Genomic DNA, 22,769 nt, shown 5'->3' on the forward strand with positions numbered 1-22,769 from the left:
TTTACTTTCCAAACTGTACAGTTTTGTAACACAATTTTATTTGGAGAATTAGTGAAAACCTTCTCAGTGCAACTTTTTAAAATGTACTTTTACGCTGTCCTTTGTTTACATGAATTCTAGGTTCTTTTGTCATTTGTGTACTAATAATGTTTTTTCCTTTATCCCAGTGAATCTGCATGTCGTTTTTATAGTCAGCAAATGAAGGGGAAACAACTAGCAATCAAGAAAATGAATGAGATTCAGAAGAATATTGATGGTTGGGAGGGAAAAGACATTGGACAGTGTTGCAATGAGTTTATAATGGAAGGAACTCTTACACGTGTAGGAGCCAAACATGAGAGACACATATTTCTCTTTGATGGCTTAATGATTTGCTGTAAATCAAATCATGGGCAGCCAAGACTTCCTGGTGCTAGCAATGCAGAATATCGTCTTAAAGAAAAGTTTTTTATGAGAAAGGTACAAATTAATGACAAAGATGACACCAGTGAGTACAAGCATGCTTTTGAAATAATTTTAAAAGATGAAAATAGTGTTATATTTTCTGCCAAGTCAGCTGAAGAGAAGAACAACTGGATGGCAGCATTGATATCTTTACAGTACCGGAGTACACTAGAAAGGATGCTTGATGTGACAATGCTCCAGGAAGAGAAGGAGGAGCAGATGAGGCTCCCTAGTGCTGATGTTTATAGATTTGCAGAGCCTGACTCTGAAGAGAATATAATATTTGAAGAAAACACGCAGCCCAAGGCTGGAATTCCAATTATCAAAGCAGGAACTGTTATTAAACTTATAGAAAGGCTTACATACCATATGTATGCAGGTAAGAATATGAAGTTGCCTGTCCCTTTTATTTTCCTGCTTCAAGCTGATTTTCTTTACTGCACAGTCATTGTGCCTAAAATAGAAACAAACTAACAACAAAAGTCCTCCCCATTATCAGAGTTGTTTTCCTTTCACTAAAAATACCACTTCAATATTTTGAAATTTTACACTTCCCACCAAATTTACATATATTATCCTTAACTTTAAAAATCAAAGTTAGAAATGAGAAAAGAAAGTCACTTAGCTAAATTTACCCAGTTAGAAAGTGACAGAAACAAGATTAAAGGAAGACATAAATGATCATCATTATAGTCTAAAAACCTTTTTACACCTTTATCTCTTTTTTTCCTTTCTTTCCATTATTCAGATTCTAAAATCAGTAAAAATTTCCATATACATTCATCACCCTAATATACACAGCATTGCTTTTTCCTAATTTCCACTCCTAAAGCTTACTAAATTTAACAGTCCTGGAAGTCATTTAAGTTTTCAGTATTTTTTGCTTTTTACAACTGATGTTATTTAAGAAAACAATTTCACCTTAGCAGAGCAATTTTTAAGAACAAATAGGTACACCACTTAGGAAGATTGCTATGGGCTGTATAAAATATGATTGAGAGGTAAGAAACAAATATAATGATTCATTTTTTTGTGTGTAATTTTATTTCTTGTAATAAAGTAACAAATGATTATCTGATGTTCTTCAACCTTCAACTTCCCTACGTAGTAGAAAGTTTGGTAACTATGAAATACTATGGAGGGTGGTGTAATGGGAAGAGCATGGAATTTGGATTTACACCATCACTATCACAATTCCTTAAGGTCTCAAAACATTAGTGCTCATCTCAAAAAATCAGCGTCACACCAGCTACTTTAGAGTGTTGTTGGAAAGTATAAATGATATACTATTTGTGAAAGAAAGCTTTTTTTTGGTAAATATAAATGTAAACTTATTTTCAAAGAATGTTTTTATTACAAAGACTTAACAAACTCAAATGTAATTCTTACAACATAAATGCCATTCTTAAATAACTGAATGTGAAAGTGAACCTCCATCCCCATACTTCTTGCTTAAATATATTATCTCTGGGAAATGTTTCAGGGGAAATTTTTCTTCAATTTTTAAAATCCTGTAAATGGATTCTCAGTTCTATCTGGATACTGTTCTGCCACCAGTTAAAAACTTTTTACTATAATAAAGATGAATAGCATTCAGTAATGTTAATCTGTTTGATTTATTAACTGTCTAGTCAGAATTTCTTGTATGGCCTGAAAACTATCAGGGGTCCTTGCAAAAAAGTGAAATGAAATTAGAATATTTTTATCAGTGATATTGAAGCCAATTATAAATGTGATCTGTTTGTCTCCACATTTTTCTGGGATAAATAATCCAATGTTTTATTTTAGTTTTAATTCTTACTTGGCCTCTAATTGGTAGCTCTTTTGCTAGCCTTTTCCAAGTAATGTAATAGTGTTTAAAATAGTTAAAAATAGTTAAAAGCAATTTGGGTTCTCTAAGCATGTAACATTTGGTAGTAGCAGGCAGTAGCTGTAACACATTGAATATAGTGAAAGACGACTGTGATCTCAATTTCACTCTTGATTTTTCACCTAGAAACTTCTATAGTCTGTGTATTCATTTTACTGACTCAAAAATAGATAAATCGAAACACAGGAAATTTTAAATACACTGCATAAGACTTTACATGAAAAAGAAAGATAATTCTGTCATCTTTTTTACATACAAAACTGTTTTTGAGAGGTACAGTTTTCAGTAAAATTATGTACCATTTACTTGGTATTTATCAACTTATGTCCACTCTTTTAAAATCTAGAATACAACTAAAAAATTATTTTATTAAATTACTCAAAATTTATGGTTGCAAAATGGTTATTTTGTGCTATTTCTTAAGGAATTTTTAAAATTATAGATGTCCAAACTGCTTTTTTTGCCACATTATTCTGATTTTTAAGTGTCTTATTTTTTTTCCTATAGAGCAATATAAGTGGCAAGAGCTAGACTTGTTAGCTTTTACCATAAGTCTGTGTTGAATTGGAAAACATTTTCAAATTCCAAAATTTTTAATGTAATTGTTTCTGTAAAACTTGATTGTTAATGATAAAAATTCTCTTTATACTATTTGCTGTCTTTCACAGAACTAACTTACAATTATTAATAAGCAATTGAAGAACTACAATTATATATTGTTTGGGGAGCTGTGCCTTTTATTTTTTGAATGAGGACATTTTAAAATTTGAACAAGCATAGCTAACAGTTTTTCTGGAGTCTTGACGGTCTTCTTTCCTTAATGTGTGCAGTGCTAGCCAAGACACAGGACTTTTGCCATGGTGGTTTACCAGTGACTTAAAGTTGAATAATATTTTTAATGGTTTTAATTCTAGTTAATATAAAACACTTAAATTTCTAGGTTTAGGAACTTTGCGGTGTTAAATATATTCAAATTTAAATTGTCATGAATGTTTTACTTTTTTGGAAAAAGTTTTCAAGAAATTCCTTCACTAATTTCTTGAGGAATAAAATGCCAGTATTGGTTTTGGAAGTGCTGTAGCAAAGTTTTTGGACATTTTTCTTTTCTATCTTCTTTTGAAGCTTGACGGAAAATTTTTACACATTAAATATATTACTAGCGTAACTGGAATCCACAAGTAGCTTTCATGACTTATGGCTTACAGTACTCACAGATTAGTATTAATTATTAGCTTATTTGGTCTCTTCTGTAAGATCTGTCACTGAACATATCACTGGCAGTATAGAATGTGTTTTTAATAGATCATCTGTGGACTTGTAAAAAATAAAAACTGTTGTTTTTTAAGGTTTCTTGCAGTTCAAATGTACTCTTGAGTCCACACTACAATAATAATTGGTCAAGTTACCATTTATTTAAGAACTGTCTGTTTGCTTTTTTTTTTTCCCTTTTTGGTTCAGTTGGTTAATAGGTATTTTTGTTGGAGAACATACAGTGCAAATTATGGCTTTACCAAAACCAGTTAAAATTCAACTTGCACATTTTTACTATATTGTATAGAATTATAATAAAAGACTGGCTATAATACATGAGAAAATTATATAACTAATAATTATGTGAATTGAATAATAAAAATAAACAAAATTACTTGCTTGATTTGAATTGCCAGTGTTAAAAATGGCTTGTTTATTTTTGGGCAGACACAGGTCTCCTAGTCAAGAGTAATTTTTATTTTTCTTATTAAATAGATAGTAAGTTCTGACTATAGATAAACTTCCATTTTAATGCATAGATTTTAGTGTATGCGTGTGTGTGTATATAGTTAGATATTTCAGTCATCAATTTAAATTTTTAACAAAACCCAATCATTAGCTTATTGGTATTTGTTCTGTAAAGGAAACCTTTCTGGGAGAAAAAAATAAGGTGAATTAGAAAGTGCTTAATTGTTGCTTAAAAGATTGTAGCAGGGTCTTATGTAGAATCTAATTTGTAGCTTATCTCAGATCCAGTGTTTCTGGACGTAACGGTAATTCGCTAAATACATCAGAATTTTGCAATTCATCCCAAATTCTGGGAGGGCCAGGGGTGGAGGATTATCTATTTAGATCATTCTGAATTGAAGAGACTTTCCTAACCTTACCCACTTTCCTTACCTACTTTAAACACAAAGTAATGTGCTTAAAGAAAGGATCAGAGTAGGAGTTTCATTTCTGTTAAGAGTTATAGGAAATAAAGTACAAATTAATGACTGACACTTAAACAACATGGGTAAAGAATGTTTGGTGATGTTATGTCTGGTTTGATAGTCTGTTTTAGAGAAATGAGGTGACCTTGAAGTAAGAATAATAATTCAGAACTGACATTATATGGAAATAACATTTTTCGTATTTAAGTGTGGGGAAAAGATGATCCCCAAGCGTGGTGAATTTCTGTTATAGAAAATGGTATTGAAAAAACTTAAGCCCGTTATTTTTCTTTCAAGTATTTACTGCTATTTTATACCTTCATACAGAAAATACTCAAAAACCTGCGGTAGATTTCTTCTGAGTTTGTGTCCTATATAAGCTCAGTTTGGATGTTTTACCTTTTAAAAGAATCTTTTGAAAAATTTTTGATCTATAAGGCAATGCTGTTCTATTTTTAAACTCTGGTATTTTTTTTTAAGTGTTTGTGCGTCAGCATACTGTCTGTTTCCTTTTTTAAGGAATTCGAGTGATTGTTTATAAATCCTTGTTGAGGAGCTTATTGTTTCTTTTAGCTTTTCAAATGGCTGTATTAAAGGGAGAATTATCACATGAACAGACATCCTGATTAGTAGTGTTTCACTATGGTAGCTGGGGGAAGGGCATCTTTACGTAAATATGTGATAAATAGTTCATAAATTTCATTGACCTTGCCAAATAAAATGTCAAATGACAGAATTGGTACAGAAGAAAAAGGGATTGAATTTATCATCTCACTTCTAGTATGCTATATTCTGAACATCACATAGGTATATTAAGAGTTTCTAGGACTTCAAAGAATTGTGCAATAAAATATTATCAAAGAATAGTTTTAGAGTGAGGGAGACAGGCAGCTAGAAGGCCAGCAGAAAACAGTACAGCTCATGTTCGAAAGAACCTGGGCCGAGACCAGAGACTTAATGGTAGAGTTAGAAGGTATTTGTGTAGAGAGAAGCAGAGAAGCTAGTGAACGTGGTGGAAATCTCAGAACAGGGATTTGATTCAGGTAAAAGAGAGAGTGCTACCTAAAATAATGAAGAAAAGCTGCAGAGGAAGTCTTGTCATTGCTCATATTGAAATCCTAAATTACAGGTTATGTTTGAGAAAGAGGTTTGTAGAAGTAGATCCACAAGCAAGTAATAAAGGAGAATATCAAACTAGTTTTCATTTTCTCCACAAATATTTGTGGTTATGTTTTAAAACCAAACCAAGCTGGCTTTTGTATTTTTATGCATTTGACTTCCATCTGTCTTTGAAATGTTTATAGGTAGATAACTGCTGCTCCACAATCTACAGGGACAGTATAATACTTAGCTTTATCATTGCCTGATAAATGCAATTAGGTTCTTTGTTTTCTTACCAAATTATATAACCTGTCATTATTGGTAGGTATTTTAAAAATATCAAATAATCTTAGTCCTTTATATCATCAATAAGATAAAAAGGTAGTTAGTATTTCCCAGTCATTGAAATGGGGAAATCAGTAGAAATAAAAATAGCTTCTGGAATATATACCTTTTCTATAAAATTTCAAATACAGATGTTATGTCCTCTCTTAATACAACTTTTTCAGTCATTAGCAATTTTCTACTGCTTTAGACTAGAGTCTGAATTAATACAAGCCTAGAAATATATGCAGCCTTTAAGATATTTTTTTGGAAGTACTTAAGCTTTTGCCAAATTTTGGCTTATTTTTAGCTTTTTCTTTTTGGCTAGACTACTTACTCCTTTTTCTCATCAAGCTAAAAGAAACTGAAACCTAAGTAACTTTAGAACTTAGTACAACAGTGATGATTGTGGGAGTGTTTATTTCACCACCAGCTTCAGAAACTCCTGAGTACAGTGTACAGGGAAGGCACAACTGTTACTTCCTAAAATCTGAAGAAGGCTTAACAGGAATTCAGAATCAATCACAATTAGAGTGCTCATTTTTCAGTGACTTTTTAGTGTCTTTAACCAAGATTAGCAGTTGATAGCTACATTCTGAATTAATCATTTGTGTAAATTTCTATAGTGATTATATCACTCATGGATTCAGTTTTTATATTTAGATCTCACAGCTGTGGAAACAATAAGGAATCCTTTGATCCAGGGAGGTTATGTGATACTGTAGAAAAAAGCACCAACTCAGGATCACACAATCTTGATTCTGGTTCCATCTCTGCCAGTCTTATTTCTTAACTTACTCTTCTCATATGTAGAAAAGGAAAAAGATCACCATTCCCACTCACCTCACAAAAATCATACGGAATAAATTATATAAATGCCCGTTGAGAACGTTACATAACAGACATCAGAAATGTGCGATCCCTGTTTGCCTGTTATGGTACACAGGCCATCATGACTTTCCCAGCATTGTCATGAAGTACTAAAGTACTAAAATGTCCAGAAGTTTTGGTTTGAGATAAAAAGGCCATTTTAAAATAGTCCGCTTTTAAAAATAGCCAGTTCTCTTAAACATTCTTTAATTCACTTAGAAGTTAAAGTGTATCTTTGATATCCCACAACTTTTTAGCCTAACTTAGGTGGCATTTGAGCATAAATGGGCCTGGATATTGATTTCAGACTTTTACACTGAAATAAACTAAAGGGGAGGGGTCACCCTAAATTTGGAGCACTCTGTATAAGGGGCTAGGCTCTCTAGTAATGACAGCTCAGCATCTCTACAGGTGCCACTGATTCCGCTTCCTAAGCGCACGATGTTTTAGGATAGCCTCACCTTACGCATAGATCTGCAGAACAGGAAGAAGACTCTTGAAAGGGAGGATTGTGATGAAACCGATATAAATCTCTGTTTTAAAATCTTGTACAGCCTTCTGTTTTAAAATCTTTTCTTCTGGATGAGACATTAATCTTTAACGTTTGAGGAACTCTGTAACTGAAGACAATGAAATACCAACAGAGAGAAGAAATTACTAAAGGATTGTATGTATTTAAATTACTTTTATCAGTACCCACTCTAGCCTCAGAAGGTAAAAGAGAAGAGGGGCATTTAAAACCAATGAATTTGAATTATGTAAATTTAACTTAAAAAGTATTATAATCTTAAATTCAAGGTTGTCTAATAATTATATCATTATATCGATGACCATATACACAAATATACTGAAAACAGATTTTTATGATAAATCCATAAATTTTCTCTTTTTGGGGAAAAAGTTAATGTAATTATTTTAAGACTAAATTTAGGTTGGTTTTTAATCAGAATCAGCCTAAATAGAAATTTTCCAAACAAGTGAATTCTGATTCTTGCTAAATCCTATGCTAATTAAAAACATTGTACTTATAAAGGATCCACTGTGTGTAGCTTAACAAAGGTGGTTGCTGCTCTCCATGAATTTGTCATTAAATTACAGCTTACCAGTCCATAATGTAAAATAGGAAAAGGACACTCCTAATAAAAAACTGAAGTTAATAAACTCTCCCTTCTTTTTAAAGACTCTTAGAACTAAATATGGACCTTGATGAAATTTGAGTTGTAGAAGTGAGTGGTGTTTTTTTTTTTTCATTGTGGGAAGATGTCTCTCCCCATCTTTATGCAGCAGATGACAGCTAGTTTCTTGTGCTGATGACAGCAGCCTTTCTCTTATCTTGGGAGAATTCTGTCAAGGAGAGACTGGAACAGGTCAGTCCTGGGGAAGTGATCACACTAGGCCTCCTATTTTTACCTCATGGAGTTATGAATGAAAAGTAGGCCTTCCCATGGAAGGAATTGAAGACTCCTGCTCTTAGGATTGAACTCTCATTGTGACTACTTGAAATAAAAGGAATTAAAAGGCCTGAATAGAACCAAATCAACATACTCTCACATATAGAATATTAATAACTGACAGGTATTTGTAAGCATCTTTTAGCAGCTTTAATTAAGACCTCTATCAAATAAAATAATTTAGAAACTGCATTTAACTTAGCAAGATGATAAGATTCAATGTCTAGCTGTATGCTCTGTTAACATGATTTAAAGAATTCTAGGTAACTGATCCTAGGTAAGCTAGTCCAGATGTCAGGAAAAGTAATAGGTTATTGCTGTGGCTTTTCTTTTTACAAAGGAGATGAACCAACTGGTGATACTTTGAGGACCAGGCAGCAGGTGGGAGCTTGCTTCCAGGCTCTGCCTTTACCTTTCTTCCCTTCACATTCCTGTGGCCAATGATGAGTTTAAGGTCAGCTAGTCAAACTACAGAGATCAAGAAATAAGTCGATGTAAAGTCTTCATATCAATGGTTTTGCTACTCATTTAGGAAGTACTAAAAGTAGTTCATTACAAAGTCCAAAGCATTCTGTCTGGTCAAACATTTTGGGACTTTTAAATTTAACTATTTGATATCTTTTGAAAATGGTAATAAAAGTTTCAGCCATTTTAAATCAAAGATTTTAATAAGATAATTTTCCTTTTTCTTCTTAGATCCCAATTTTGTTCGGACATTTCTTACAACATACAGATCCTTTTGTAAACCTCAAGAACTACTGAGTCTTATAATAGAAAGGTCTGTCAATTTAAAATGTTTAAATTCTTCTTTTAAGGGATTGAGCTAAGATCTTACATGTTTCTCAGAAATATACTGGATGGGCTTTAAATTGTAGTTCATGAGCAGTATTTTAAGAAATAAAATCTCTTTTAGATGACCATTTATTTTATAATGATATAATAGCTTTATTTAAATGCAAAAATAAGCATTCTTTTTTACATGGAAACTCATTATGTGAAACTTCAAATTTATAGAATTAAGTTAAAGAACTATATAAAATATATAACTTAGACTCTGGAAATTCAAAATTTTGATGGCTTAGATGTTCGAAACAGAGTTTTTCAAATATACCACCTATTGAGGGAAATGGAGCTTGTTAGTGAACAAATGCTATAATCAAGAAAAGTATTCTATTCACCCAAACAAAAGCAGTCAATTTTTCAAGCATTACCCTTAAAAAATATTATGTTAGCTGATTTAGAGCAATTACACACGCCAAAAATGAGCATTGGTCCCATAACTTTATAATCATACTTATTTCTAGACTTTGCATGTCTTCTTTATTTTGTTTCCATTTAGTTTTATCTCTGTTGACATGTATTTGTTTCTTTTTAAAAAACAAATAAGATCATTAACCTTTACATTATAGAAGCCTCATTTGTTTTCATTGATGCATATATCCATAGTAATTCTCTACAGAGCTTCCTTGATTGTGCTGACTAGTAAAAAGGTTTGCAGTTTTCTCTGTATAATTTGATATAATTACTATTTTCATTAGTTTGTTCTGTTTTATGTTAGGTTTGAAATTCCAGAGCCTGAGCCAACAGAAGCTGATCGCATAGCTATAGAGAATGGAGATCAACCCTTGAGTGCAGAACTAAAAAGGTTTAGAAAAGAATATATACAGCCTGTACAACTGCGGTAAGCATTAAATAGTAACTGAAGTAATAAGTCTTTATTGAGCTTTTGTTTCAGAGTTGAAATAAGGATCTTTCCCAAGAAAGGAGAAGGTAATAGGAAAAATAAGTAAAGAGCAATTATCGGAAATTATTATGTAGTTCTTAATTAACATAGAATTTTGAAAGTGGTAAGTCACTTTTAAGATGATTTAATTTGGTAAGAATTGTTTCATTCTCATTGATACCATTCAACATGATAAACATTTATGTTGAGTTCCTAGTAACTCAGTCATTCTTCTGTGTTAATACCATAGAGTATTAAATGTATGTCGACATTGGGTAGAACACCACTTCTATGATTTTGAAAGAGATGCAGATCTTTTGCAGCGAATGGAGGAATTTATTGGAACAGTAAGAGGTATGTTTTTTTTAAGTGCCTAGTTTTATATATAATAAAAGTACCAGTATGGTGACTGTCAATTGATGTCATTACTGCTCAGTACTATAGGAAATGTTTATAATAATCCCAGCAATACCATCTGAAAAAGTTGTATTTTCATCAAGTAACATTTTAGACTTACAAATTGCTCAATGATCACCCAGTTGACCCAGTGTATTTTCATTTAGTAAATAAACTTACTGATTATTATGGAATTAAATAGAAGTTTCAATTTATGCTGTCTTTACACTTATCTGAAAGTATATGCAGCAGAGGATAATTAGGAACTGTTGTGCTATTATAATACCACTGATGGACGTTGACTAGGTCACAATTATGTGAAGAGTGCATATATCAGAGACTCAGCAGAACGTACTGAATTGAGAGCTGAGAAACAAGAGTTCTGTTCTGAACACTGCCCACTCACTAGGTATATGACTTTGAGCAAAATCACTTTGATTCTTTAGACTTAAGTTTCCTCATCAGTATCATGAGGAGCTAAACTTGATGTTCTCCAATGTTTCCCTTCTAGTTTTAAAGATTCTATGATTGTCTAGATCTAAGGATATCCTATACAAATTTGTTTCTATTTCCATTGTACACTCTAAATGAGAATCAAAATAAAAAGTTAAATAATAGTACTTTGGGATAGTACGAAACACAGCCATATCAAAACTCACATTAAAATGAAGGAATCAGTCCTCTGGCACTGTTTGGTTTATATGATACAATGTTAATTAGATTAATAGTGAATGTGTATAGCCCTATCCTTATAAATCTATTAGTGTAAGATTTACACTCCCTTTTGGGGAGGATTATAAAATAATATTTTGAACTGAAGTCCAAAACAATAGAGGTGAAAATCTCTACAAATAAATCACAGTTGACCCTTGAACAATGCCGGGGTTACCAGCACTGAACCCTGTGTAGTTGAAAATCCATGTATACCTTTTGACTCTGCATACACTTACCTACTAACAGCCTATTGTTGACCAGAAGCCATACTGTTAATGTGAATAGTTGATTAACATGTATATTGTATTTTATACATATTATGAATTATATTGTATTCTTACAATAAATTAAGCTACAGGAAAGGGGTTTTTTCAAATTATCACAGATTTTAGAAACTTTTCCCAGTTTTTTTTTGTTATCATTTATCTACAATTACATGAGGAACATTATGTTTACTAGACTCCCCCCATCACCAAGTTTCCAGTATATTTATTGAAAAAAATCTGCATATAAGCAGACCCGCACAGTTCAAACCCGTGTTGTTCAAGGGTCAGCTGTACTTTGTTTGTATTTATTTAGAAAGGATGTGGTAGAATATATACTAAACTATTAACAATGGCTGCCCATGTAAAGAAGAATGAGATTGGGATAGGGAACAGGAAAGCGGTAAAGGGGAACTGCCGTTTTTTTTGATCATTTGAACTTTTTATAGCAAAGATATATTCAGGTATCATTTGTATGATTTTAAGCTATTTTTAAAAAATATTAAGTAAAAAGTATTTAAATGTTACTTAAAATATAATGTATTTCAGGTAAAGCAATGAAAAAATGGGTTGAATCCATCACTAAAATAATCCAAAGGAAAAAAATTGCAAGAGACAATGGACCAGGTCATAATATTACATTTCAGAGTTCACCTCCCACAGTGGAGTGGCATATAAGCCGACCTGGGCACATAGAGACTTTTGACCTGCTCACCTTACACCCAATAGAAATTGCTCGACAACTCACTTTACTTGAATCAGATCTATATCGGTATGTAATCTGACATTCAAGTTGAAAAATAATTTCAGAGTAATTTTTTAAATGAAATACTGGTTTCTGCCTTAAAGGATTTTATAAAACATCAAAGAGATAGTATGAAGTGTCTAGTAATTAAGCCTAATGTATACAGGCTCATCTTCTTTCACTCCCTGATCCTCCTTGCTCTGTCTGGGTTTAGAGTTTCTGTCTGTCTGCACTCACCCCTACTTGGTAAAGCTAGGTTCAGATCCTGGCTTTATCAATTTCTGATTTGGTATCCTTGGATGACTTTAACCTTTTTGTTTAACTTTTATCCCTTTGCCTCTTAGCTTCCCCAATTAATAAAATGGGACTAATGATACTACCTACTACTGGGGCTGTTAAAAGGTTTAAAATAGTAAATAAATACATAGTGTTTAGCCCATTGCCCAGCACAATGTAAAGTTGGATGTTGCCATTGTAATTTTGCACATTAAGTCATGCCAGTTACAGCCTTTTTTAGTTTTTCTACATTGAAATAACTACTATTGCAAAAAATGTCTCTTTCTAGTTTATATGGGGACTATTAAATTTGAAATTGCTTTTTAATAACTAAGTGAAAGAAAAGGAGCTAAATTTATAGATCTCCTCTCACCAGAGATAACCACTACTTCCCCAAATCAGAATTAGAATCTTTTATTTTTTCCTAGGACACTTTGTGGTAGGACTTTTCCCCCCTCCTTTAGAGGAAATAAAACATTTACAAATTGCAGTGATTACTATACCCTCATTGGACTGATTATTATAACAGATACCATTATTTTTAAAAACTGTCCCAAACTACTTTGTCACCTTAACTTGTTAAATAATATTTATAAGTTATTATAGGAAAGCTGTTATGAAGAAATCCCAACCTTGCCCAAAGCAAAATGCTACTATAAAGCAATAATAAAAGTACACAGGTACATGTATAATAACATTTTTTTCAATCTATAGAAAAAGATGCATAACTATAACTTTTTGTTACACCTTGTTTTCATACACCTTTCCATTAGTATAAGAGGAAACTTTATATGGGATTTTAGTTTTAGTTATCTCATTTACATAATAAGGCTGCATCCCAGAGGGAAAAGTATCATGTAAAATTATGTCTTAATGATTTTAGAGCTGTACAGCCATCTGAATTAGTTGGGAGTGTATGGACAAAAGAAGATAAAGAAATTAATTCTCCTAATCTTCTGAAAATGATCCGGCACACCACTAATCTCACGCTATGGTTTGAGAAGTAAGTATTACCGACATCTTTGCATTTGATAGCAGACAACTGTGTTAAGAATTTCAGTGCAATTCTATTTTTATATGTCTCACAACTGTTTTTGTTTCTTTCTCTTTCTCTTCTGCTCTGAGTACATAGTTTTCTAATGTGGTGTTTTAATTTCATTAATGATTTTTTCCATTAAACTTTTTTGTGGCTTTTTCCTAGTGGCTGCTTTAAGATTTACTATATAAATCTTACTATGTATAAATCTAATCAGAATTAGCTTCAAATTTATACTAACTTAATTCCAGTAGTAATATAGAAATGTTACTCCTATAATAGCTCTATTTCCCTTACCCTTTTTGTGTTATTATAATATATATTACATATTATTAATGATGCAAATCTAACAATACATTGTTATAATTACTGTTTTGCATTTGCCTAGCCCATTACAGCTTTGTTCTCACCCACCTCCTTTATACAGTTATTGGTAATATATTACACATAATTATGTTTTTCTATGTTATAGGCCTAGTGATACATTGCATACACATCATTTTATACAGTTGCTTTTAAAATCAGTTAAGAGAAGCAGTAAGAAAAAAATATGCATTTATAGTATTTTTTATAAACACATAATTATACCTTCTTTGCTTGGATTTGTATTACAGTCTGGGGTTTCTTGCTTTCAGACTGAAGAACTTGTTGTATGAAGGGGTCTACTAATGTTGTATGGGGGGGGTCTACTAACACCAAATTCTCTCAGTTACTGTTTATCTGGGAAAGTACTTTGCCTTCAATTTTGAATGATTGCTCTGTCTTCAAGTTAACTAATTGTTTCTTCTGTCAGTTCAAATCTTTTGAGCCTCTCCAGTATATTTTTTATTTTAATTACTGTACTTTTCAATTCCAGGGTTTCCACTTCATTCCTTTTGTAATTCCTGTGTCTTTCATGATATGCTCTATTTGATACACATTGTCATTATACCTTCCTTTACTTTTTAATCATGGTTTCCTTTAGTTATTCACAATGGCTAATTTGAAATCTTTTTCTGTTAAATCTGATCTCTGGTCTGTTTCACAGTCTGTTCACTGTTTTTTTTTCCCAATGAATAGGTCATGCAGTAGTCCCCTCTTTCTTGTGGGGGATATTTTCTAAGACCCCTTGGGGGTCATACCTATGATAATGTTTAATTTATAAATTACACACAATAGCAAATTAACAATAACTAATAATAAAATAGAACAATTATAATAATATACTGTAATAAAAGTTATGTGAATGTGGTCTTTCTCTTAAAATATCTTACTGTGCTGTACTCACCCTTCTTATGATGATGTGAAATGACAAAATACCTACACGATGAACGGAGGTAAATGATGTGGGCGTTGTGACAGGGCATTAGGTCACTACTGGCCTGACTCTGTTAGGAGGATGATCATCTGTTCCAGACCATGGTTCACTGCCAGTAACTGAACGTGTGGATAAGGGGGGAACTGCAGTACTTCCCTGTTTCTTTGCACACCTCATAATTTTTTGTTGGAAATTTGACATTTTAGATAATATATTGTAGCAACTTGTGAGTACTGCCTCTCCTACCCTCCAGGGCTTGTTACTGTTATTTCTTATTTGTTTATTAACTAACTGGATTTTTTTAGTGATGCCTATTCCCTCCCACTCCCCCATACTGAGATGTTCAGCTAAGATGTTCCTGTTCTGGGAGGTACAGATTTCCTTATGCCCAGGGTCACCCTAAGGAGGCAGTGGTGTAGGTAGGGCTTTCTTTCACTCCTTCTTGACCACATCCAGCTGTTAAATTCTACTAATTGCCAGCTGATTGCTCGATTGTTTTCAACTATTTCCTGGTGGCATAAATTGCTCTGCATACTAATTCAATCAAATTGTGACTCCTTTTAAGGATTGATTTCTGAGGTCTTTGATATTTGCTCTGACCTTAGGAGGGCTCCTCTCAGCTCTCTTATTCCCTGTTCTCCCCTGCAAACTAGTCAGCTAGGCTGTATGTTCATTAGATCTATGACTCTCCCAGTTGCCCTTCACCACAACCTTTGCTATTCTTGAGAGTGCCCTTGGGTTTAAACTCCTCCACACTTTGTTCCACATGACATGAGATTAAGAACCATCTGTTTCCACCTGGCCTCTGGAGCTGGGGACAATGGCAGATTTCTCTCTGAGTGACATTTCTGTTCTAGGACCTAATTGCTTAGTGGGGCGCATGCGTATGTGTGTGTGTGTGTACGTGGGCTTTGCTCATTTCCTCCTGGCATGGAACCACTGTCTCAGGAACCAGAGGAAGGGATATCTTCGTAGAATTCTCAATATGCTACATTGAAGGTAGAGCCTCTGTTCCACATAGGAGTTAAGCCAAAGGGGGAGCCTCTACTTCTTAGCTGTATTCACCCAGGACTTAACCTCAGTAACTGGGCATCTGGGGGCAGGATGAGAAATGAGAAATCTTGTTCTTCTAGGGAAGAAAGCCCTTCAGTTGTGAGCTGGGTAGATAGGGAGGCCTGTGTTTTTGGCTGCAGCAGCCAGGAATAGACTCTTCTGCTCCCATTCTCCCAGGTTCTCTGGAAGGAAGGAAGGAGCAATTTTGATTCAAATACCAGACTCTTGTCTCTCTTACTGAAGTTGTAAATTTTCCTGAATATATGTTTCATTTCATTTGCCATTTGCTCTTAGGGCCATTTCCAAATTAAATTTTTGTTACGTTCATATATGTATGTAATTTTCACTTCCACTGAGGAATGGGTAGGCACTTACACTGTCATGTCAGAAACCTAGAATCTCAGTGCAGTTTTATAATTGGGGCCAGAGATTGGAGTTTTAGGTATTGACCATATTTTTCCTGAGTAAATACTATATGATACCTAACTAATATTTTATAAGGGTAATATGAGGTTTCTACAGATCATATTGGAATTATCAGAACCAAGAGACCAGTGACAAGAAAAGAATGGAACCTAGCTAGAATGTGGATGAAGACAAAGCAGTTCCTAAAGAGAAATAAGCATCCTAAATAATCTGAAAGTTAGGACTGCCTTCTATTTACATTATTACCTCTTAGCCTCTAAAAAGTAAAGCTTTAGAATTTGCCATCTAAATGTTGCTTCCTGATTTCTTCATTATCAAGTTGAATAACTATACTTAACTGTACTTAAGTATACTTAAGCCCTTTTCTATCATAATAATTAAAACTTATGTCTATAAAAGGGGAACGTAACTGATAAGACATAGACTGTTTTTCATTTCTGCCTTATTTTTTAATAGGTTACTGAGAAGGCTGTTTTCTGTTCCTTTTTTTTAAATTTTAAGAACCCTTAACATGAGATCTTAACAGATTTTTTCAATTGAAGTATAGTATTGTTATCTATAGGCATAATGTTGTATAGCAGATCACTAGAATTTATTCATCTTGCATAACTGAAATTTGATATGAGCCAATTAGCAACTCCTCACTGCCCTCACCCCCAGCCCCTGGCAATCTGCACTCTATTCTTTGCTTCTATGAGTTTAACTATTTTAGGTATCTTATATATGTAGAATCATATTTGTCTTTCTGTGACTGGCTTATTTCACTTAGCATAATGTTCTCAATATTCATCTGTGTTGTCACATATTGCAGGGCTTCCTTTTTTATTGCTGAATAATATTCCATTGTATGTATATACCACATTTTCTTTATCCTTTCATCCATAGATGGATGCTTAGGTTGAGTCCACATCTCGGCTATTGTGATAGCACCACAGTGAACATGGGAGTGCTAATATCTCTTTGAGATACTGATTTCAATACCTTGAATAAATATCCAGAAGTGAGATTGCTGGATCATATGATAGTTCTGTTTTTAATTTTTGAAGAACCTCCATACTGTTTTCCATAGTAGCTGAATCATTTTGCATTCCCACTACCAACAGTGGTGTACAAGGGTTCCAGTTTCTGCCTTTTCAGTGTGAGAGGCTCGTGTTCATTTGCCACAGTGATTCTTACCCATTGATGTGCATTAGAACTGGAGTCATCTATGGATAAATCAGTCCAGACTTACCTGGTTTTTATACAAGCTCCACAGATGATCTCATTTTGTATATTTAGTCAATATCAACTGAAATAATTAAATAAAATGTGTAAATTATACTTGCATTATACCTTTTAAAATGTCCAGTTAACTAGTTAGCAAGAATATATTTGAAGATATCTAGCTAATTCTTTAAACACATAAGCATGTTATGTTTAATTTGATAATAAGGCAAATTTGTTTTGACAGTTTTGCAATGGTTTTTTTAGTCCATATCAGCTTCATCAGAAAATAATGTAGTCTGCAGTTTTACATCTTTTTAAATGTTTAATATTTATTTATATTTTTCCATTTATATATTCTATTTTTTCTTAGATTATAAACTGTTTAATATTACATATTGAAAACCAAATTTAAAATGTTTTTTTCTTTACTGATAAGTAATTAGTAAGTAAAAATTCTCTCAAATATTAAAAATAGGGAGTAAATGCTCACTGAGGAATTTTCTCTTTTTGAGCATAGTACTCTTCTGCTTAGTGATTTACTGGGATTTTTTTTTTTGCCCCCAAGGATTCTTGATGTGTAAATGTAAATGTTTTTGTTCTCATTGGCTTTTTTTTCTTTCCAAGTAATTAAAAAATTTTTATTAATTGTGGTAAAATGCTTTTATTGACTTTTTAACATTACAATGTTTATATAAAGAATTGTTCCTAAAAATATAGCTGGTTATTTCTGTATATTAAAAGAAAAATTTAAGCATTAATCAGTGTTGCAATTAGATGAAGACTAGATGCACAGAATATTTGAATTCTAGAACAAATTCCCCTAGAACATAGCCACATCCCAAAGACCAGCATACATTCTACATGATGTTAGATTCATTGGTTAATTCTAATGCCGAGATGGGATGTACCAAATAGTAGGAAAATTATTAAATGGCTGACTGTATCAGTCTGCAGAACAGTGAAGAGCAGTATGACTACCTTTAAAGTCATTTGCCTTATCTTCCAAACTCCTACTATTTACCTATCATTCTGAATATATATTCTCTATAAGCCACACCCACTCTACATTCTTTTATTTACTAAATTCTTTAAATCATATCTTTGTTGGGGGAACTACAAATTTTTTATTCAGTTTTTGCCTTTGATTCCCAGATGTATTGTAGAAACGGAAAACTTAGAAGAAAGAGTAGCTGTGGTGAGTCGAATAATTGAGATTCTGCAAGTCTTTCAAGAGCTGAACAACTTCAATGGCGTCCTTGAGGTTGTCAGCGCTATGAACTCATCACCTGTTTACAGACTAGACCACACATTCGAGGTAGGTTTGCAGAAGTATTTTCAAATGAACTTCTATTCCCTGTTCTAACAGTCAGGATTTTAACAATTATGATCTTTAATTTTTAAGTGCTTCATATGTCCTTTCATAAGAGTTTAAAAGATGGAATTATCTAAATTTTGTATTGAATTGGATCTTTTTATATTAGACATTCTTATTAAAATGCATTCATAGGTCCTAAATTAGAAGAAGAAAAAACTTTCAACACCTAATTTGTAATAAAGTGTACAATTAAATGCTAATATAATTGTGTGAGGAATGGCAAGATAAACTAGATTTCATGCAAATAACACACTTAAGTTTGTTCCAAGGTCCACGAAGATAGTCTCTTTGAAGGAGGAGTATTCTTCTTTAGTTAAATTGATAACTGTTGCATTTGGGCTTTACTCTTAGCTTGGCATTTTTTGGCAAAACCTGTGATTTCTTTTGTAAATGTATGCTCCCTAAGTATTATTTTTTTATTACAGCAAATAGCAAGTCGCCAAAAGAAAATTTTAGAAGAAGCTCATGAATTAAGTGAAGATCACTATAAGAAATATTTGGCAAAACTCAGGTCTATTAATCCACCATGTGTGCCTTTCTTTGGTGAGCATTTCTTGAAGTTTTATGGCATTTCTGGATAAAGTAAGACACTTACTTCATTAAATGACTGACTTTACACATGTGTAATTTGCCAAAATACTTGTTATTTTAAAAATATTTAGCACCTGTATCTCAGAATTTTCTCTATTAGGACTTTTTAAGATCAAGCTCAATATATACATTCCACTGTTTATTTCCATCTTGGGTAGAGGTTTGATATCACAATTCTTACTTGTGTTTTTATATTCATAGAAATCTGTTTTATTGAATTTGAATAAACCAAACACTCAACAGAAGAGACATGGCCATATTCATCCATATTTATAATCATGTTTTATGTTAACAGTTTTATGTGACCAAAAATAAGTGCATTTGCCTTTGCGCCCACACCTTCCACACATAAAAATTTTACTTACCCTTTTTCCTTTCCCTTTTGCACCAGAGGAAGGAAGTGCCTTTTTCTTCTTTTTAATACTAAAGAATCTACCATGTGAATTTTGTCTCTTCTGTAGGCTTCTCTATTTTATTCTATCATTTGTTTCCTGTATTTCATATCTTTCAATATCTCTTTCATACTAGTTTCTTTTCTCTGCTTGTATATATGCTCTGATGATTCTTCCTTTAAATGCTTATAAAAACTATCATCTCTACCACGTATCTGGTGTTTATTCTTTTGAGTATATGATATATTTTCTTCTAGCTGTTCCCTCATCTTTATCTATATATTTTTCTATATAGCTTTATGTTATACTGCACATAACATTGTTAAGTCCTGATATTTTTTTCAGTCAACATACCGTATTTTCCCACATTTTTTGTTCAGACTTTATAACCCGTCACTTAATATTTACTTCTAATCTTTTGCTGTGCATTTTATTTATAGTTGTAATTGTATGACATGTAGACCTTATTACTTTTTTCACTTACCATATCCTAAATATTCTGTCATTTTTATTAAATCTTCATAATTATCATTTGTAATGGCTGCATAATCCATTAAGTTTGTATGACAACATATCTAACTATCCTGTGATTGGACACGTTTTCAGCTTTTTTGTATTCCTAAATAATGTTATAACCACTATCTTCGTATTTATATCTTTTTTCTGTATTTGAGAATATTTCCTTGAGCTAGATAATCACCTAGCTAGATATTTTATACCTATTTTATTTATCACTAGGTATTTCTTGAGCTAAATCTTTTACCAGTCTGCCTTTTAGTTTTTATTCTTGGACATACAGTATTTTTAAATTCTGTTTTCTTTCCATCTTCCCCATTATGATTTCTATTTTCTAGGTTTAGAAAGTTCTTCCAGCCTAGTAATTTAATATTCAGTCATATTTTCTTCTAGTTTTATGATTGACTTTTAAAATTATATTTAACTCTAATCAAATTGAAGTCTTTTAGATATCATATGAATATTCAAATTTATTTATCCACCAAATTATTTGTTGGCCCACATTTATTGAATAATTTTTCTTTATCCCCACATACATACGGTGCATCAGCAAAAAAGTGAAATCTCACACTCTTCACTATCTGTGTCATAACACTTTGCTTTCCCTCTCCCCAGAGGGCTGTTTCCAGAGAAGGGTATATAAAACAATCTGTTGAAAAGAATTAGGCCTTATAGTATGTTATGTTCAGGTATATATATAATCATACTACATTTTTTATTCAAAAATTATGCATGTATTGAGAAATCATGTTTAAACATTTTTTACTGATGTAGCATGTGGTCAACAAAGTTTGGACACTGCCTCTTGGATTATTTGATCTTTTAACTAGCTATCAATTCATCGTAATTTCCAAATTTTATCCTGTGCTTTTCCCAAATGCTACATAAGCATTTTCATAACTTCAATCAAATATACTTTTAACACCTATGACATCACATAACTGACTATCCTGTATGTTCCCAGTGTCAGTCATTATGCCACCACCCATTTGGTCACTCAGACAAAAAGCTGAGAGTCTTCATTCCCACCCACCACCCTCTGCTCAAACCAGTTAATCACTTCTTGTGGAGTCTAATTCTTAAATATTTATGCACTCCATCTTATCCCACAGATCTCAAGTTGCCTTCATCATCTCACCAGGACTACTTTTATCCTGCTAACTCATCTTCTTGCTTCTAGTCTTAACTCCTTTTAACACTCTGGCTTCACAGTACAGCTGGAGTAATTCTTCTAGAATCCAAAAATGCTAACAAATCTGCTAGTTACTACTGGATAAAAGTTAAGCTCTTTAAAAAAAGTTCTTCATGACCCAGTCCAGATACTACTACCCACAAATTCTTAACAGTTGGGCCATCAATTTGTGACTGATATGGATAGTTGATTTGGGCTACCATCAAATATGTGTACTATTACAGACACGTGTACTGTTTGTCAGACTGAACATTGAGCTAAGTGAATCATGCAGCTCAGTGTGGAGAAGAATATAACTGGCTGCAAGTAAAAGAGCCAAGTGTCAGGGAGACATTGGAAATAGAAGAAACTCTGCTTATTAGAACACACGGTAAATTTGTCTTATGAATGTATAATTAAGCTTGGCCTGGATGTTGAGAAATAGCCAAGTAACTAACACACTTAATAACTGAATACTGTTCAGAACCAAACAGGCATTGATGTCTATCATGTTTCATAACTGCTGACTTGTTCACTATTGGTTTTGAGTCATTTATCTTTTCAAGAATGAAGCCAGAATTTCTAGTATTTAGAAGTGTGCCTCTACCACAAAAGCATTTGGAACCACTAATCTGTGATTAGAACGAAAAGTGCCTGTAATTTTTTCATTCTCCTCATCCAGTGCACAGTCTGCAGTGGTAGAGACTGGATTAGAACTACTCATCCCTTGTGTGTGTCTATCCTCATATAGTGCCACTCTTCCTCCACCCCATTCATAAAACCCCTGTGGTCCCACCATACCAAACAACATCTCTGAGTATGCCTTCCAAGCTCTATCACAAACCAGTGCCTTCCTACACATGGCTACTTTGTTTAAAATGCCCTTCCATCTCTTCTACTCATTAAACTGCTATTCATGTTTTGAGACTTTTGTAAGCACCACTTCACCTGTGATGCTTTCTCTACTCCCACCAGTTCAAGACAGAGTTAAGCACACCTCCTTTGTGCTCTCACAGCATCTTATGCATTAGTACTAATATAGTACTTACCAAATTGTACTGTCGTAACTCACCACATTCAAAACTCTGAACTACTTGAGGTCAGGGACTGTGTGTCTGGTTCATCTTTGTATCTGCAGTACCAATGCAGTTCTTGGCACACAGCAGACTAAGTACATGGGTATTGAGTGAACCAACTCAGATATTCACACACCCTTTTTTCCCCTAAGGCATCATAGTCAGTACTTTAGGGTAAAAGGCAGAAGCATAAGAGAAAAATGCAAGAGTAGCAACAGCATAGACAGTCAGAGCCACAATTGTTCAAGCATTTCCTTCTGTTAGACCTCA

The 22,769-nt window shown here is 33.0% G+C and overlaps 2 protein-coding genes across 6 annotated transcripts in view; one reads left to right on the plus strand and one right to left on the minus strand.

The window, feature by feature from the left end:
- SOS1 (SOS Ras/Rac guanine nucleotide exchange factor 1) overlaps window positions 1–22,769 on the plus strand; it is a 122,043-nt gene that overhangs the window by 83,530 nt on the left and 15,744 nt on the right. For all 3 annotated transcript variants that reach the window (XM_073214160.1, XM_037009343.2, XM_037009342.2), the window contains exons 10-17: window positions 168–823; window positions 8,940–9,021; window positions 9,802–9,924; window positions 10,217–10,320; window positions 11,889–12,111; window positions 13,244–13,363; window positions 18,531–18,693; window positions 19,179–19,296. In XM_073214160.1, coding sequence (XP_073070261.1) covers window positions 168–823; window positions 8,940–9,021; window positions 9,802–9,924; window positions 10,217–10,320; window positions 11,889–12,111; window positions 13,244–13,363; window positions 18,531–18,693; window positions 19,179–19,296 — 1,589 coding nt within the window. The remainder of the gene's footprint in view (window positions 1–167; window positions 824–8,939; window positions 9,022–9,801; window positions 9,925–10,216; window positions 10,321–11,888; window positions 12,112–13,243; window positions 13,364–18,530; window positions 18,694–19,178; window positions 19,297–22,769) is intronic.
- The window catches only part of ARHGEF33 (Rho guanine nucleotide exchange factor 33), a 121,944-nt gene that overhangs the window by 589 nt on the left and 98,586 nt on the right, over window positions 1–22,769 (minus strand). For 2 of the 3 annotated variants that reach the window (XM_073214162.1, XM_037009332.2), the window contains exon 19: window positions 2,089–7,412. The gene's annotated coding sequence lies outside the window, so the exon portion shown is untranslated. Of the gene's footprint in view, window positions 1–2,088; window positions 7,413–22,769 lie in introns of those variants that run through there. The other variant, XR_005058778.2, reaches the window with a different exon arrangement.

This window comes from Manis javanica, chromosome 1, assembly GCF_040802235.1.
Source record: "Manis javanica isolate MJ-LG chromosome 1, MJ_LKY, whole genome shotgun sequence".
Taxonomy (NCBI): domain Eukaryota; kingdom Metazoa; phylum Chordata; class Mammalia; order Pholidota; family Manidae; genus Manis; species Manis javanica.